Here is a 20,065-nt window from a genome sequence, read left to right as displayed (position 1 = left end):
CACTAGCGAACCAGCGTTCCTCGTCTCGTGAATTATCATATGGGCGTGTGTGCTACAACTCACTTATTTTTTTAAGGTGTTCTACACCAGAGAATGGGCACCGGAGAGTGCGTATGAATGCGGCCTCCGAAATGGTCACATGGAGGCTTCATTGCTTCATTTTTTCAATATATTATAGTCTTTCGGTCGTGGCATTGTTCATGATCACTAGAATCTGACAAGACACTCTAATCTTTTACCCAGGTACCTGTGTATGCATTACGTCCACTTGAATCTTAAAGGTTCGTGAGATGTTCAAAATACACTGCGTCAGGTAGATGCTAGTGGCGATGCAAGGAACCAAGAAAACAGTTCACTACCTTAATAACGTTGGGTTATTAGGAAATTCACAGTTTCAACAAAGAAACGAAGCAGCGAGTCTGATGGCGATGTATTGGAATATCACACAATGAACAGAAAACAACTCGGCATATCACACGCACTGCTCAGGCACAAAGAAAAACAAAACAAAAACTCAAGAACATACACAGAGTGAGCGCGAACTGACAAATCTCACAGTTCGACAACAGCCTGCTGTTCAGAATGGTTCTAAAAAAGAACGCATAGGTAAACACAGGATGAGATGAAACTTACAACTGCCACAGTTATTACTGCTTTGAGCTACGAACATGATACTTGATTTTTGCGTTGCCAGGTATTTATATTGCTCATAGAGTCTTTTCATGTCAAACCAATTTTTGTTTATATCAGTTAATTAAACGACTACTATTACACCCAGTCAGTACGTGTCATGTAATTCATACCGTGCAAGACAGTTGACGGGTGATATTCTTGTTAGAGCCTGTGTTATACGTCTTTCACGGACTAACGTCACAGCATAGTAAATTTGATAAATGTAAAGCTAACCCAACTGCTACGAGAGTCCAAAATTGTAAGGGGTTGAATATTTAGATTCGAGGTGTGCTTTGCAGGACAGTATGCGAGGTCTATTTTCTGTCAAGCTTTCGTTGTCTGCCAGATAAAAACCAGAGCAAATATTCGATGATACATCGCCCACATAAGTTGTCCCATATCTACAGTTTATCTTACTATGTGATGAGCTCGGATTACTTCATTCGGAGCTGAACCTGAGCGTACAGAAGGCATGTGAACGTGCCTCGCATATTATGGCCTACTGCAAGTGTGAGGAGGGTACTGAGATTCCATTTCGTCATGCATTTGGGTGCAGTGAGGCTGAAACTCAATGACGATGAACAATAAATGCGGCGCTATTTTTGCGAGGGAGAGCAAGAAGTTTTAGTGCTATGAAAAATTTGTAGTAGGAAGCAAAGACGTTTTCTTAAATGTAGACAGAAAGGACATCCGTTTTAACCGATGAGCATGTTCAGAGAGTTCATGAGGCTGTTCGAGAAAATTGTCGAGCCAGGGTTTCTACGTAAAGTGGTTCATTTCTCAAAAGTTTCTTGCCATCTCTTTTATTTATTGGAATGAAAACTTAGCACTAATCACTCGGTGCGACGTGGGTTTTCAAGATGCTGACCAGCTATCGCAAAACACTGGGAACATGTGCCGTGTGAACGTTGCTCAAGTGCTATCATGAGTCTGAAAAGATGTTTTGGATTATTTGGTCAATGATCACGTGACGTACACCTATTTTGAAACTGAGTACAGGAAAACATAATCCAAACAGTGAGTCGCGAAACACGTTTATGACTCCATCCTCGTACAGCGGATCACTCGAAAGTTTACGAAGGCCAGTACAATACAAACAAGGAAGAACGTTGTCCTCGAGTGTACTTCTTGACGTTGTGAAAGTGGTCAGGAAAACGGTCTTTTTTGGGACTTTCATGCGTAAAATATTTATGTAGCCTCACAACGAGCTAATACAGAAAGAAAGCTCCTTGCAAATAGAAAAAGACTACTTGCGTAAAAAAAACGTTCGCGTGCCTCTTAATCTGCTTTTATGCAATATATAGCGTTCTGTCATGTCAATGCTGAACATACTTCGTTTACAGACACAGAGCCCGTATTGAATTCTTTTTTATGATGGCACACGGGGAGAGCCTGGTGCTCTGTTTTGGGTGGCGGATTGCATGAGATACTTTTGCAATGTGAGCTTTTATGAGCTCACAACAATAGCCAATGTTTGTCGTGATGTGGTCCACCGGCGTATTGAGTGAAAGTACCCTCATTGAGAGTGAGAATGTTATTGTGCTGAAGAATTGCAAACATGCTGCTGATAGTGTCGCGGAGCCTGGCACGCTTCCCGGAAAATTTCGAAACACTAACAGCGTTTAAGCCTTCAGTTGAAATAAGTGGTTGCAACAGCAATATTTCCATGAACAAAGCTTGAGGTTATGCCCAACTGCAGTACACCTGTAAAGTCTTCAAACCTTACAATGTTCCTGTTTGTACACAACAGATTAGGCTTTGGTTTGACTTTGTTTAAATTCATATGTTTTCTTACCTTGAGCCATGCCTAAGTGGCCTAATAATCTTTTTCTAACCAGCGCAACCACAACAAAATAACGGAGCATTCTTCTTAATCGCTCTGTATAACACACAACGGATTATCGTTAAAGTACCACAACACATGGTTCACGGGAAGACTTAGACAGTCCAGTTTACAGCATGACACGCAGTATACTCTTTCAGAGGGAACTCTTTCTATCCTCTCCCCAATTAGCACAATCTCGTTAGAGAAGGCAGCGGCGTTGATCTTAAGATGCCGGTGCTTTTCCGAAGGTAAAGGCGCAGTAGCTCGTCGTCATACGGCGGGAAATGAAGGGCATCGCTCTGTCACAAGAGCTGAAGGTGATAGATTTCTGTTTGTGTGCACAGCACGGTGTATGATAACGGTGTCTATGAGCAAATGCTCGCCGTTCGTGCCAGTAATGATAACAACGCCATCAGCAAGAGCGGTGGTAAGCTATCAAAAAGACTCCATGAGACGAGGTTTCTGGTATGCCGCTATGTGAGATACGTGGTGATTAGAACTCGTAAATAATGTCAGCACCAGGGCGAAATCCGGAAAGTAAAATTTCTTGTCATTGGCTTCAGTTTTGAAATTTGAACACGAAGACCCTCAGTTCTCCTGTATCAATTTTTCTCATTCTCTTGTGCCTTTGTCTCGAAAATTACTAGCACACGCAGGCGGTGAAAAAACAGGCAGCCGTAATAACCTCACCGGCAGGGCTGCTTTATTAGATGCAGGACCTCACTAATCAGAGGGATAATCTCCTTTAATAAAATACGTTGCTTGGCTAGTTGGTTTAAAGCACTTTGTGATATAAAGCATGCACTACATAACAATAATACGACCCACGTAAAGTGCTCAAAATTACGCTGCATTCCAGCGCCAAAAATAACAAATAAGATAGTTCTAAATCTGTGCTATTGATTGTTGGTAAGCTTTTGCTCATTCACTGTAAATAACTGACCTATTATATTCATTCTTCGCGCAAATAATGTCCGCATAATCCTGTGATCTTGCTACAAGAACATTGTCACATTACTTTTCACATATGTTCCTTTTTTAAGACATATTTATTCTGAAAAGTTGCCCAAGATACGCTTTGCCCATTCCGAAGAGTCCTCAACACATCGCTTGTATAAAAGGAAATAAATGCGCGGTTATAGAGAAAAATTTCTTCATAGACTTATCACACACACAAAAAAATCCCCTACTTTTATATGTACATGACAGATATGAGCTAGAGTGCCGATGCCTTTCGGCTTTGAGATGTGGTAATGTGGCTAACTAAAGCATTGAGGGCCATTGTCCAATGCAAGAACGCTGTTCTAATAAAAAAGTTTAATTGAATTTTCGCTTAAAAAGCGCAATAAGAGCAGCTTCAATTCGAGACTTTCTTGAGTGTAGATAAGTCCCGCTTTTCGTGTAGACAACTTCATAGTCCTTGGGAGTCCATGTGCATTACTTGTGGCACCTGAACGACGTCAGTTCCATGTATTTGTCCCATGGACGCTCGTAGATTATTGCAGTGCAAGCTGCAGACGCCTGTAAGAAGATCGTCATAATATAGACCAGACGCAATTGGCGAAATGAAGAAACTAGTGCGGTTCATGGGTTTTGCGCTCCGCGTAAAGAGTACTTAAAGTAATTCTTTAGTTCACAGGTTAGCTGGTCCCCCCCATATACGGAATCTTGCCCTGCTTAAAACAGCACATTGTGCGTATGAACTCCGTTGAACACCTAGCCGCTACGTTGTGCAATCGACCAGTCGTTGCCGAGAAAAATAATTGCATGATTGGCTATTCATCAGCACAGACATGGGCCTGAAGTTCGACCTATGTTCAACGAATGGCATAAGGTCTGTTTCAGCTCAAAACAATGAGACTCTAAGCGCAATCTCTATGCTGTTGAAAATATATAGCAATCAAGCGGCGTTTTTATACTGACGGTGAACATTTGGACCGTTTTTTTTATTCACATACTGCAGCCCATTAAGGGCTCTGGCAAGAGTGGGTGGAAAAATAAACAGAGCAGAGAATTACAAAAGTACCACTTCCGGGAACACACTACAAAATAACACACGAACAAAATACAATATACATGGCCATTCCATTCAGTACAAAAAGAAACATCCAACGAATGGGCACTGCGGGGCGTACATATTAATAGAACAAAGCAAGGAACTATTGGTTAGATACGACTTCTAAGAGAAGGCAGGAATTGATTTATCGGTGCACTCCTAATCTCACCCGGAAGTAAATTCCATTGTTCTATGGTTCTAGAAAAAACGCTAAATTTGAATAGATTGGTGTGTGCGTGAAAAGGGGCGAGGTTTAGGGCATGATTATTTCGAGTAACGGTTGGCATAGCATACGTAAGATCGGACATTCTACTTGACTATATATATATATATATATATATATATATATATATATATATATATAAGAGATCCAGCAGACAATAATGCCAAGAAAAGTATCGAAGTAGTTAGATGAAATGGTAATGTAAACGTGAAGAAAGAAAACTGTGTAAAAAGACAACTTGCCGTGGGCAGAAACAGAAGCTGCGACCTTCGATCAACACCAAGTGCAGGTTTCTGGCCGCGGCAAGTCATCTTTTCACCAACTTTTTTTTCTTCACAATTACCTTAAAATTCGGTCTAAGAACCTCCCCTATACTTTCCTTGGAATTAATGTCTGTTACATCTCATTGATATTGTGTCAAATACGGAAAAACGAGCCCTTAAGTACACACTTATTTGTTTGGTTTATTAACGGTGGTCTCCTACTGGCAGACTTGGCCCCGCCGCGGTGGTCTAGTGGCTAAGGTACTCTGCTGCTAATTTGCAGGTCACGGGTTCGATTGCCGGCTGTGGCGGCTGCATTTCCGATGGAGGTGGAAGTGTTGTAGGCCCGTGTGCTCAGATTTGGGTGCACGTCTAAGAACCCCAGGTGGTCGACATTTCCGGAGCCCTCCACTATGGCGTCTCTCATATTCATATGGTGGTTTTGGGATGTTAAAACCCACATATCATCATACTAGCAGACTTGGTGCTTTTAGGAGGTATACTAAAGACTATTGGTCAGCTGACAGCTCGTAATTGGTTCACGTGCTACGTGACGCCAAACAGGCTCATAAAGAGTGAGCCACACTTGCTGAAGTGTCTACAGGTGGTGTTGACTGACACTTCCACGTTTAATTCACATATATACCCAACCAAGGGGCAAGGGCGATTGTCGCCGTGGTAGTTCACTTGCTAGAGCACCGAAAGCGTTGATCGAAGTTCGCAGGTTCGGTGTCTGGCCATGCCAAAATTTCTTCGACCCACCTTTCTTTATTCATATTTACATTACGATTACGTCTAATAACTTCCCCTAAATACTTTCGTTGGCGCTATTGTTGTGACATCTCAATATTATTTTGTCAAACACGAAAAAACGACGAGCCTTTACTTCTCTCTCTCTCTCTCTCTCTCTCTCTCTCTAAATATGTATATATATATATATATATATATATATATATATATATATATTGTAAGCACAATATCGACAACGTTTGACCTACATCTTCTTCATCTGTATATAATCACCATCACGAAAAACGTCGTCGTCGTTTGATGGGTTGATCAGGCAATTCGGCCTAATAAAAGCCGTCGAGACTCCAACGCTGCTACTGTCTTACGGAGTGGTGGAAGTGCTTTGATCCCCAAGTCCTCTCCGACGTCAAGTTCCCCTGGAGCTTCGTTCGGGTCGCTGCTTGCTTCCCCTGTCCGCTGTCATGGCTCAAGAACCGCTGCCCGGAACATCCAGCATCCCTGTCCAACAAACCATTCCTGCGTGGATCATCAACGCCCGGCAGCGCGACTCACCCATCTTCTGTGGTCTTCCACGCGACGACGTCGAGATATGGCTGAAAGAATACGATATGACCAGTGTTTATAACCAATGGAATGAGCCTCAAAAACTTCGTCACATCGCCTTCTATCTGTCCGATGTCGCGAATTCCCGGATTCCCGGATTGGCGTACTTTTGCTCAACAAGTCCGTAAGATTTTTGGAAAACCGAACATCCATTCCGAAGTTTCGAAACGACAGCTCGATGGGCGTGTCCAACCTCCCGGGAAACGTACACTTCGTACATTGAAGACGTCCTTGCCCTTTGCCACCGCGTGAACTCGGCGATGACAGAAGCTGATCGTGTTCGCCACATCATCAAAGGGATAGGCCATGTCGAGTTTAAAGCTCTGGCTGTTAAAAACCCCACCACCGTTGAGGACGTCACCACAACATGTCAGCATCTTGATGAACTCCAAGCCATTCGATTGCACCCAGACTACCCAGACGCCAGTGACAGTTGGCCTTCCTCGGATGCAGATTTTCGTGCGCTGATTCGCACTCTGATTCACGAGGAACTTCAAGCGCAAGGGTTGTCATGTGCACCCGCCCCTCGGCCTCACTCTCAATCTGCTGGTCTGTGCGACATCATCAAAGAGGAGCTCTCATCCATGGCTGGCACTTTCCCATCGAACACTACAGCGCCACCAACACCACCCATGACGTATGCGCAAGTCGCTGCCATGCCACCTGCCTTCGTTCAGCACGCGCATCCTGTTCCTGCGCAGTCCAACGTAGCAGCATTTGCACCACACTCGCCTGTCCCAGCGCCAGTACCAGCGCCTGTGACAGCTCCAGCACACTACGCCCCGTGGCGCTCGCCTCGCCCAATATGTTACTATTGTGGCATTCGGGGCCATATTTCATGATTTTGCCGCAAGCGCCAACAGGACGAACGCCGGGGCTACGATGTTTACGAAAGGGATTCAGAGCCATCCGCGAAGCAGTACCAGCGACGCCCTACGACACGTTCCTTCTCTCCGACTTTTCCACTCGCCGCACCTCGTCCCTGCTACCCCGGACGCCGCTGGTCCCCTTCACCTCTACGACGCTCAACATCTCCTCTGAGACCGGCTGTACCTACTTCTGACTACAACTAGGAAAACTAGCTGGTGCAGTTTTTGGAGGGAAAGCTGCATCGCTCGAACAAACACCAAGACCTCCAGAGGGCCCAGCGAACTTGTTATTAGTGTATGCGGAAAGGGTACTAGTTCAGGCATCGGTGGACACGGGGGCTGCTATTTCTGTTACTCATGCGGATTTGTGTACTCGTCTACGTAAGATTACCACACCTTATACTGGCACTCTCTTACGTAGCGCAAATGACTCGCAGATACGGCCATCAGCACAGTGCACCGTTAGAGTTTTCATTGATGGGATCCGGCATCATATTCAGTTTGACGTGCTGGATTCTTGTGATTTTATGCTTATTTTAGGATGGGACTTTCTGATGCTGCTGCTTCCTTCTCTTGTCGACAACGACTCATACATATGCGAGAGACGGATGATATTTCCCCGAAATTATCACGTGACCGGCAATTAACAGCTCATGACTTCCTTGTGCCACATAACCACGAGCACGTTATCACGGTTATGTCTGACTCCATTGACCACGGTGACGTCCTAGTCAGTCCACCAGCCCGCTGTCTATCCAGAGGGATTGCACTTTCATCGAGTCTTGTCCGCTTCTCCAACGGCACCGCATTTCTCGCAGTAATGAATGTCACCAATGAGCCGATTCTGCTGACCAAGGGCACTGTTGTAGTTTCCAGCGGGGACACACAACCTATCCCTGTAGTGGCTTCGGATACCAGTCTGGTGGAATCACGTTCAATACCAACAGATGCTCAACCCACTACGGCTCTCGTCCATACCATCAGCACGGATCTCACTCCCCCGCAAGCAGACGAACTACTGGCGTTGTTGTCTAAGCACAAATTTTCTTTCGACGTACATTCCACTGCTGTAACCCAGACTTCTGCGGTGGCTCATCAAATACACACCGACGGAACTTCTATTGTCCATCGTCGACCATACCGTGTTTCTTCCAGCGAACGCGAGATCATCGACAAGCACGTTGCTGATATGCTCAAGCAAAACATCATCCACCCCTCCTCAAGCCCTTGGTCGGCACCTGTCGTTTTCGTAAGAGAAAAAGACGGTTCGGTGCGATTCTGCATTGACTACCGCGCATTAAACAAAGTAACCAGAAAAGACTTATATCTCATGCCTCGCATTGATGATGCCTTAGATTCCTAACAAGGAGCGGAATATTTTTCGAGCCTTGACCTGCGCTTCGGTTATTGGCCAATTGCAATGCACGAGGATGACAAGGAAAAAACTGCCTTTGCCACACCCGATGGGCTTTACGAATTTAACGTCATGCCTTTCGGCCTCTGAAATGCGCCAGCAACGTTTGAACGACTGAGAGACACTGTACTGCGGGGCCTTAAGTGAAACATGCCTATGTTAGCTTGACAAAATTGTCATATTTTCTTCAACATTCGAACAGCACTTGCAGCGCCTGGATGAAGTTCTGACGTGTCTCGCAGCTGCTGGCCTTCAGCTCAACACCAAGAAGTGCCACTTTGCAAGCAAAAGTATTAAAGTACTCGGACATCTCGTCAGCAAAGATGGCATCCGACCTGATCCCGACAAGATTACCGCCATTCTTCACTTCCCGGTGCCTCAACGCGTCAAAGAGCTCCGAAGCATTGTTGGCCTTACGTCGTACTTCCGGCGCTTTATACGAGCTTTCGCCACCATTGCTGCGCCACTTCACCAACTCCTTTCTTCGGGAGTGTCATACGCATGGTCGGACGAATGCCAAATGGCTTTTGACATCTTGAAACGTGCCCTCACGTCTGAGCCAGTGCTTTGTCATTTCGATAACGCCGCACCCACTCTCCTCCATACTGATGCCAGCGGACATGGACTCGGCGCTGTACTTCTGCAACGAACAGAGCGTTATGACGAACGTGTGATCGCATACGCAAGTCGCACCCTCAAAGCAGCAGACAAAAACTACACCATCGCCGAGCAGGAGTGTCTCGCCGTTGTCTGGGCCATCCAGAAGTTTCGACCATATCTTCACGGCCGCCACTTTACCGTCGTCACTGTCAACCACGCTTTGTGCTGGCTGTCGACGTCGAAGAATTTGTCTGGACGTCTCGGTCGCTGGATACTTCGTCTCCAAGAATACGAGTTTGACGTTATCTACAAATCCGGCAAGAAACACAGCGATGCCGATGCCCTTAGCCGCTGTCGTTTACAATCCTCATCAGGCCCTCCTGGCCTGTCGCCAACTGTGAGTGAACCCATCAAAGTGTCTCCGTCAGTTCATTCACTCACCGTTGTCGATTTTCTTTCTACCTTCAACAACGACACGTTTAAATCCCACCAACGCAGCGACACTTACTGTCGCTCTATAATGCAGTGCCTTCAAGGCTCCTCTCGTCCTCCCAACGCTCGCGCCCATCGACAGCTGCGGAACTTCAAGACCGAAAACAATCCTTTACCGCTTTGTCTTCTACCTCGAAGGACAGCGCTGGGTTCCTGTTGCTCCTCGTTCCCTAAGGGCGCAGATTTTAGAGGCGTTACACGATGACCCCAAGGCTAGCCATCTCGGTTTTCAAAAAACTAAGAACGCATCTGCAGTCGTTTTGCCTGGCCTGGCCTTTCCAACTGCGTAGCGCAATATATTGCGTCTTGCTCGCTATGCCAATGCCGCAAGCGACCCACTTCCTCCCCGGCCGGTCATCTACAACCTCTTCCGTGTCCTGACGCTTCCTTCGATGTCATTGGAATTGACCTCTACGGACCGCTACCAATATCAGCTAGCGGCAAGCACTGGATTGTCACAGCAGTTGACCACTTAACAAGGTACGCCGAAACAGCTGCACTTCCTTCAGGATCAGCAGAGGACATTGCAACATTTTGCTGGAGGCAATCTTTCTAAGACATGGTGCACCACGCATCTTATTGAGCAATCGCGGCAAGGCATTTCTCTCGAAACTACTCGAATAAGTCCTCCACGCATGTAATACGATTCATAAGACGACATCCAGCTACCATCCCCAGACTAACGGCCTCACAGAGCGCTTCAATCGAACTTTGACCGACATGATATCTATGTATATCAACGCCGACCACACAAACTGGGATACCATCCTGCCATTCGTGACTTTTGCGTGCAATACCGCTACGCAGCGCACCACGGCCCATTCTTTCTCGTCTATGGCCGTCAACCAACATCTCCGCTCGACATCTCTTTTTTTGACGTCCCTGAGAACTCGTCATCGTCATCGAGGAAGCACTTATTCTCCACCTGGCCGATTGTCGCCAACGCGCCCACCTCAATACACAGGCAAGCCGAGAAGAGCGGAAGACTCGCTACGATGGCGCCACCATGTAGTTCACTTCAATACTGGAGACGAAGTACTGTTGTGGACCCCGACACGGGTTCCCGGCCTGTGTGACAAGTTTCACTCACGTTTCAACGGCCCCTACGCTATAGTCGAGCAGACGTCTCCTGTTAACTATCGAGTAACCCCTGTTGTCATGCCTTCCGACGGCCGTTTTCGTGGTACGAAGGTTGTTCACGTGTCGCGCTTAAAACCATTCGTGCGCCGTACATCACGGTCATAAACAGCGGCCTAATTGGCTGCTTCCACGCGAGGGGGAAATTAGTGTAAGCACAATATTGACAACGTTTGACCTTCATCTTCTTCATCTGTATATAATCACCATCACGAAAAACGTCGTCGTCGTTCGAAGGGTTAATCAGGCGATTCGGCCTAATAAACGCCGTCGAGACTCCAACGCTGCTAGCGTCTTACAATATATATATATATATATATATATATATATATATATAGGCAGACATGCTGGTTGAGTGGCCGTAGCGTTGCATATAGTCAAGTAGATTCTCCGTGAGCGGTCACAACGTGGTTTATTTCGACGTTTCGGTCTAGAGTCTGGCCTTCATCAGGATTGCTGATGATTGCAGTATCCTGATGAAGGCCAGACTCTAGGCCGAAACGTCGAAATAAAGCACGTTGTGACCGCTTACGGAGATTCTACATGACTATATATATATATATCAATCTAGCGAGTGTCTTCTGTGAATCCAGTGATATATAGAAATCGGCCTGAGAGGACAACCGTACGAAAACTTTTATTACTCCTACGTTTCGGCCGGGGTTCGGCCTTCGTCAGGCAGGACCGCGGCCGACACGTAGGAGTAATAAAATTTTTCGTACGGTTGTCCGCTCAAGCCGATTTCTATATATACATATAATATATATATAAATATATATATATATATATATATATATATATATATATATATATATATATATATATATATATATATATATAGGTATGGGATATGGCACAACGGGAGCGTTGTCAACAAGGATAAATATATTTATTTCCCAACAGTTTCGGGAGGGGACCTCCCTTCATCAGGGGATGAGTTATATAACTCATCCCCTGATGAAGGGAGGTCCCCTCCCGAAACTGTTAGGAAATAAATATATTTATCCTTGTTGACAACGCTCCCGTTGTGCCATATCCCAAACCTTCACGAAGACTAACTGGCCCAATGAATTATTACTCCCACTATATATATATATATATATATATATATATATATATATATATATATATATATATATATATATATATATATATATATATATAATGAAATCTAACAGACAAAAATGCCAAGAAAGGTATAGGAGAAGTTATTAGGCGAATGGTAATGTAAATGAGAAGAAAGAAAAGTGGGTGAAAAGATAACTTGCCCTGGGCAGGATCCGAACCTGTGACCTTCGAATTACGCGTTAGATGCTCTAGCACTGAGCTACCACGACAGCTATCTCCCCAGTCACTTTATTGGGTATCTATGTAAGTTTAAATGTGGGAGTGTCAGTCAGTGTAACAAGTAGCCATGGCGGTGAGTGTGGAACACTCTTTATGAGCCTGTTTGCCGTCACGTAGCACATGAACTTATTACTAAGTGGCAGCTGACCAATCGTCCCTCGTATACAACCTAAAGGCACCATGTCTGCCAGAACGAGACCCTCGTCAATGAATAAGAGAAACAGGTGTATACTTAAGGGCTCGTTTTTCGTATGTACGCAGCAATAATGAGATCTAACGCACAATAATGCCAAGGAAGGTACAGGGGAAGTTATTAGGCCAATTGTAATGTAAATAGGAAGAAAGAAAATTGGGTGAAAAGATAACTTGCCGTGGGCAGGATCCAAACCTGCGAGCTTCGAATATAACGTTCGATGCTCTACCACTGAGCTACCACAACAGCTATCCCTCCAGCCACTTTATTGGGTATCTATGTCAATTTAAAAGTGGGAGTGCCGTCAGCGTACGCTGACTGACACTCTCACTTTTCTTTCTTCTCATTTACATTACAACTGGCCTAATAACTTCTGCTATGCATTCCTTGGCGTTATTGTCTGTTATCTGTTAGATCTCAATAATATTGTGTAAACACGAAAAACGAGCACTTAAGTATACGCCCGTTTACCTTTTATATATATATATATATATATATATATATATATATAAGGGAAAGAAGTGTATACCTAAGGGCTCGTTTTCCGTGTTTTAACACAATATTAATGAGATCTAACAGACAGTAATGCCAAGGAATGTACAGGGGAAGTTAATAGAACCAATAGAATGTAAATAAAAAGAAAGAAGAAAGAAAAGTGGATGAAAAAATAACTAGCCGTGAGCAGGAAGTTATGCCGGTACTTAGCTATGGGCATATATATATATATATATATATATATATATATATATATATATATATATATATATATATATATATATATATGGGAAAGAAGTGTATACCTAAGGGCTCGTTTTTTTGTGTTTTTGACACAATATCAATGAGATCTAACAGACAGTAATGCCAAGGAATGTACAGGGAAAGTTATTAGAACCAATGGAATGTAAATAAGAAATAAAAGTGGGTGAAAAAATAACCAGCCGTGAGCAGGAATCGAACCTACGACCTTCGAATAAGGCGTTCGATGCTCTAACCACTGAGCTCCCACAGCAGCCTTCCCTCCATCCACTTTTTTTTGGGTTTATATGTGAGTTTAGAAGTAGGAGTGTCAGTCAGCGCCATCTATAAGCCAAGCGACGAGTGAAACATCGCTTGGAGAAAGTGTTTCCTGCTACTACAAGTGCCGCTGGTTATTTATTTATTTAATTATTTGTATACTTATTTACCTATTTAGTACATACTTCCAATCCCTTTAGTATTATTGCAGAAAGGACACAAACTATAAATATATAAGGAAAAAGACAAAGGAACAGATGCTGTAAATGCAGATCTTAAGTTTATGAATCACACCCACTCTGGGGCATTGTTCGAGAATCGAGTAGCTTAGCGAAAATAGAGGTGTATATATTAAACGTGAAGCCTTTCTTAGCGAACTTCGGCGACGTTAAACGTATCTATCTATCTATCTATCTATCTATCTATCTATCTATCTATCTATCTATCTATCTATCTATCTATCTATCTATCCGCTTATGACTTTTAGCTCTCCTGGTTGTTTCGAGAATGGTTTCGAGAATGGTTTCGTATGGCATGACATAACTGCATGACGAGCAATACTGAATAGTCATAACATGAAAATTACAACATGTATGTCATGAATTTCAGGATTTACATTTTGAGGTCTGGCTGCGCTTGTAGTGGTTTCGTTCGCATGACATGTTGCAAAACTGGTATGGCATGACATGACTGCATGGCCTCGGAAACAACCTCGGAAAAGAGCAGCTCTTCTAGATAGGTAATACTGCACTTCAAGTTGTAAAAGACTATGTCTACTTAGGGCAGGTAATAACTGCGGATCCAAACCACGAGATTGAAGTAACTAGAAGAATAAGAATGGGGTGGAGCACACTTGGCAAGCACTCTCAAGTTTTGACAGGTAGATTGCCACTATCCCTGAAAAGAAAGGTATCTTGCCGGTACTTAGCTATAAAGCAGAAACCTGGAGACTAACAAAGAGGGTTCAGCTTAAATTGAGGACGGCGCAGTAAGCAATGGGAAGAAAAATGGTAGGTGTAACCTTAAGAGACAAGAAGAGAGCAGAGTGGATTAGGGAACAAACGGGGGTGAAGGATATCGTAGCTGAAATCAAGAAGAGGAAATGGACATGGGCCGGGCATGTAGCGCGTAGACAGGATAACCGCTGGTCAATAATGGTAACTAACTGGATTCCCAGAGAAGGTAAGCGGGTTAGGGGGAGACAGATGGTTAGGTGGGCAAAGGAGATTAAGAAGTTTGCGGGTATTAATTGGCAGCAGCAAGCACAGGACTGGGTTAACTGGCGGAACACGGGAGAGGCCTTTGTCCTGCAGTGGACGTAGTCAGGCTGATGATGATGATAATGAGGACTGCATGGCGAACATAGGTGACAGGCCCTAACATGAAAATAATGTCATGCATGTTATGTAATATCATAATAATCATGACTACGTCATACGCTCATGGTGTGCTCGCAGTCGTTTCGCTTGCTTCACTTATGCCAAATTAGGTAATACGTGACGTGAATGAATGATGAAGGTTTGTGACTGATGTAAACATGATAATAATAACATGCGTGTCATGTTATCACATGACTACATTGCATGCTCATGATGTGCTGGAGGCCGTTTTGCTAGCTTCGCACATAACAAATTTGCTCTTACGGGACGAGAATGGATGACAAAGGTATGTCACTGGTGCAAATATGATAATCATAGGACGCGTGTCATGTAATTACATGACTACATGCCTCACTTTTGACGTGCTCGTGGTCGTATCGCTAGCTTCACTTATACAAAATTTGGGAAATGCGGGACGTGAATGGATGACGAAAGCATGTGACTAGTGCAAACGTGATAATCATCAGACTCGTGTCATAAAACATGAATACATACCACGCTCATGATGCGCTAGCCGCCGTTTTGCTAGCTTCACATATACCAAGTTTGGTATTGCAAGACGTAATGGATGACGAAAGTATATGACTGTGGCAAACGTGATAATCATGAGATTCGCATCATGCAAGAACAAGACTACATTCCACACTCAAGGCGCCAACACACTTCGACGTGACCCGGCGTGTGTTCGCACCGGCATTCGATTTATTGCGTAACGCCGGTGATGCCATGCAGGGCTATGTTGCCTTGACGCATGCGCGTTTGAGCGCACCCGGCGTCCCTCCGTGACGTAGAAAGGCAGACGCAGTGCTGTCTGGGTGCGAAATGCCGGCACGGAATGCAGCGTGCCGAATTTCGCGCTGGGCCGCACCGACGGACGCTGGTCGTGCCAGTCCTGCCAGGCGTCATAATATGGAGTACTCGCGTTTTGCTAGCCCAGCGCAACTGGGCCCAGCGTGCGCGCGCGTCAACGTTACGTCGAAGTATATTTAGCCTTTCGTGATGCGCTTGTGACCATTTCGCTAGCTACGCATATACCAAATTTGGTATTACGTGAATAGACAAAAGTAAATGACACTTCCAAACTTGATAACCATGACACGCTTGTCATGTAAAACTTCACTACATGCTACGCTCATAGCACGCTCGCGAACGTTTAACTAGCTCAACATATACTAAATTTGGTATCAAGTGACGTGAATAGATGACGAAGGCAAATCACGTGTCCAAACGTAATAATCATGACGTCAAAGTTATGTATGGCATAATTTACGTCCGCCTTATAACGTTTTTTTTTAATTTTAAAGTGACAAACTCTACTCATTCTTGCTTCACATATCATCGATATGCACCCTACGTGGGATCTCGAAATTTTTTAAATACTAAATTTAAGTCATTTTTAATGTTGCCGGTTATGCTTGTACTGCGAAAAATCTATTGTATTCTTTTTTACTCTGTCCTTGGTAGGGAATATTGCGCAAGGTAAAACATCGTAATGAGCAAAAAGTTTTTTTACAGTCATAGGTTCCGCAGGACAAAATGTTACCTTCAGGCAATGAAAGTTTCCTTTGTCGAATCATTTCATTGTCCAAGAGGTCCTAGACAAAGGCGAATGTAACTAGCGTTTATGTGCCGATAACACTGAATATTTATTACCTGATTAGTTGTGGGCTTGCACAGCTCGCTCGAGTACGGGCCATCAGCAATGGCACAGTTGGATGGAGCTGTCTCGAATATCACCTTGTACTTCAATCCATCGACAACCTGTTGCGGGAAATCAAGGGATGGTGAAGCGTTGCCGGCTGACAATTACTATCATTTGAGCTGCACATGGGCTGAATTAATCCAACCAGCTATGGCGCATACCTACCCACCACGGCTCATGTAAAGCGGGTATGTGGACCACAATTTATTTTCAGCCTAATCAATTCACTAATGGCGAGAATCGACTTGCGAAATATTCGTCCAATAGCATTAGGCTGCCCAAGTCGCAACACACTCAGATGCACACACTTAAGAAAACGCGTTTTCCACAGGAACCGAACTCAGATACTCTCGGGCAATCATGGTTTAAACGAAATATGCAACCAATACAGGCGCCCTACACATCATCAGCGAAGGCAGTCAGCGATGAGAACACATCTACACTAGTATGACATTCTGCCGCTAGAACACGCTCACGTAACGGAAAGGCACGAACACAACTCGTGCGTGTGACTTTTTTAACTGGCATAATGTCATGCCGATCCTGCTGCGGCTGCTTCATTTTGATGGAGGTGAAAATGCTATAGGCTCATGTGCTCGGATTAGCGTGCATGCTAAAGAATCCCAAGTGGTCGAAATTTACGGAGCCCTTCACAACGGAGTTTCTTAGATCATTTGGTGGTTCTGGGACGGTAAACCCCACATATCATAAATATTTCATGGAGTGCGCAATGCCGACTAGGCGAGAAGAAGTTCTCTTCATGTACATTTGCAATACTACCATTGGATCTGAAATCAGGCCCGTTAATTGTCATTTTCCATCCTGTTTAGAGCACCAACAAATATTGTTAAACCTAGGTAGCTTCAGGACCCTAAATGATCTAATACTTCCTGCATCAGCACACCTTCAAAATTGCATGTCTCATTTGTGTCGAAATTGTACACGAGAAAATGCTCCAATCCGAATGCAGATCACGTAATAAATGCCTGTCTTCCAGTGATATATTTTTATGTCAAAACGTAGGACCTAAATTCACGGTTTCAAAAGTACATACTCAAAATCACTCCGTGTATGCCGACAGCGAGTGGGGAAATGGAACGCAAATGTATTCTACGAGGTCGTTTGGCCAACCTGGTCATAGGACTGTTGCACGGAGGCGGCGAAGAAGACAGAGTTAGGCCTGTACAACTCCAGACCATGGGTGTCGCAGCCCCGGTATGGAACTTCGGTTCATACCGCTATACTACCAGTAAAATGCGCCGCTTTTTTCTTTTTGTTTTGGTTGTCGAAAGTTTCTCAAGTTTTCTATGTGGTTTCATAATGACCGTGACTCATATTTGATTATTTAATTAGATATTTATGCTGCCCTTAATGTTTTCAGCTTTGCGCGAATTATATATTTCTTAGTTACAGCCGGTATCCAAGCAGCTCAAACATTTTTGGCTTTCATATAGAAAGGATTACTATCGATACGATTGACAATTTACTACATCAGTGTTCTTTAAGACGATTATCCATTACAATTTTTAGAAGGACAAGCAACAATAAATGAGACACTATACAGTGCTCATGTTGTTATTAGCGAGATTTACTTTGTTGAGCATATGCCTAGAGGGCAGTTTGTGCTACAAGTATAAGTAGAATCAATCTTCTATCTCAATTCTGCGCAAGCCATAAAAATGAGTAGCAGTTTTGGTCATTTCTCGATGCGTGTTGCTTGCGCGTTGTCATGCAATAAAAGACTTTTTGTATAATAAAGAAACGAAGCTGCACTGCACCATGTACTGAAAGTGCTACATGGTGCACAGACAAGATGTTGTCCAGAGATTATAAAAAATATCTTCCAGAGATTATAAAGAATATCTTGAAGCACATGTTCTTATTATGTAGTTTTACGCCTTCTGAATTATCATGTTTCACATTGCTTGTTCGTTTTCGTTACATTTGTTGTTGTATATATAAGTAGAAATTACTTCATGAGGTTACCAGTATTAGGCGTTTGGAACCATGCCTATAATACTGTCGCAAAGGAATAAAAACAAACTGCTGCATCTAAATCAACCCGGTAGGCTATCCTTGACATAGGAAATAAGACAGTAGAGTTCACGTTGTAAGAAGCTGGTCTCAACAGGGAACTATATCGTTAATTTCAGACAAAAAAAAAAAACCTTGTCCAACTCTTATTGGTTCGTTTTTCGCTATTTATGTGCTTCAAACTTTCGGAACAGGGTAATTGTCATAAGAGGCTATCATATATATTTGGCGCAGGGAACAGTTACCAACGTATTTTTGCATATAAGAAATATAAAAGAAATTAGCCTTCAAATAAAAATGAAAAAAAAAACATCTCAGTATTAAAGTCGGTTGCCCATTCGATCCTATTTAAGCGTGGCTTATGGGAAGAAATAATACGTAATTGAGAAAAAAAATGTGTAATCTGTCAAGATAATTTTTTCATTAGGAAAATTATGCTTTTAATTTGGTAACTCAGTGCACTGCAGTCACACCGTGTCACAGATTCTTAGTATGGATGGATCTATTGGTATGATTTTCATGAATTTAGTAATTCAGGGAACCAGTCTTTTGTATTTATCAAATGAAGTAATTTTCGAGGTACTTTTCAATACTCCCAACCAGGAATGCTTTGCCAGCTAAACTTAGAGAATATTAGTATAAAATGTCAAGGCCAGAATAGTGTAGTGGGAGCAACAGTCTCCTTTTAAGCAGCCAAAACGGAGAAATCTGGTGCGCACTTTGATCAAACAAACAAAAAAATTTCATTGACTTCTAGAGTAGTCAGAAATATCTCTCACCTGTGTCTCCACTTTCAGCAGCCTCAGGACTGTGTGGTAGTTAGTCAGACCAGTTGTCTGTTGAGCAATCGCAAAATGCGCGAGTTGCAAATACTTTGAATCACTCGACGGATTCTGCTCAGTCCAGCCACCTATAAGGCTTGCGGCGCAGTGTGTGGTGATTGCGGTTAGGAGAAAACATACAGCCGTCCCCTTCATGTCTGAACTGGGCTGTAAGGTAAAAGAGTTTCTGAGGAACTCGTCTGAACGTCGTTAGCCGTATCTGAAGCATCAAAACATTGTGCGCTTTATTTTATAGCATGGCCTGCTCGAGGGCCCACCCACAGATGACATATTATTCTGTTTTCAGAAGCTGGTCCATGATATGGAAGAAAAATGTGCTGTGGCAGGCATATTTCACGGCGCAGAGATAAGATACTATTGTTCGTCTGGGTCACCAAGATAACGAGCTTATAGAAAAGGTTTCACGCGCACATGACAGCAAACTGGATGAGCATGCTATTTTCTTTTTCTCAGTTCCGTTTTGGCTTGCGCTGTTCGGATTGATTGATAGGTGGGGTTTAACATCCCCAAATCACCGTATAAATATGAGAGACACCATAATAGGAGGCTCCAAAAATTTAGACCACCAGGGGTTTTTTAACGTGCACCCCAATAGGAGCACACATGCCTACGTATACAGCATTCTCTCCTCGACCGAAAATGCAGCCGCC

General features: G+C 43.7%; 1 protein-coding gene across 1 annotated transcript; it reads right to left on the bottom strand.

Moving 5' to 3' along the window:
• Positions 1–3,792: 3,792 nt before the first annotated feature.
• On the bottom strand, positions 3,793–19,668 carry LOC119167638 (cystatin-1). Its single transcript, XM_037419145.2, has 3 exons — positions 19,353–19,668; positions 16,491–16,598; positions 3,793–4,018 (listed from the first exon to the last, which is right to left on the bottom strand). The coding sequence occupies exons 1-3, from the start codon at positions 19,548–19,550 to the stop codon at positions 3,935–3,937; spliced, it is 390 nt and encodes a 129-aa protein (XP_037275042.2). The 5' UTR covers positions 19,551–19,668; the 3' UTR covers positions 3,793–3,934.
• Between the last annotated feature and the right edge of the window lie 397 nt (positions 19,669–20,065).

The sequence above is a fragment of the Rhipicephalus microplus genome, chromosome 6 (genome assembly GCF_043290135.1).
Source record: "Rhipicephalus microplus isolate Deutch F79 chromosome 6, USDA_Rmic, whole genome shotgun sequence".
NCBI lineage: Eukaryota > Metazoa > Arthropoda > Arachnida > Ixodida > Ixodidae > Rhipicephalus > Rhipicephalus microplus.
Note: the sequence above shows the minus strand (reverse complement) of the source record. Positions and strands in the feature narration are given on the sequence as shown.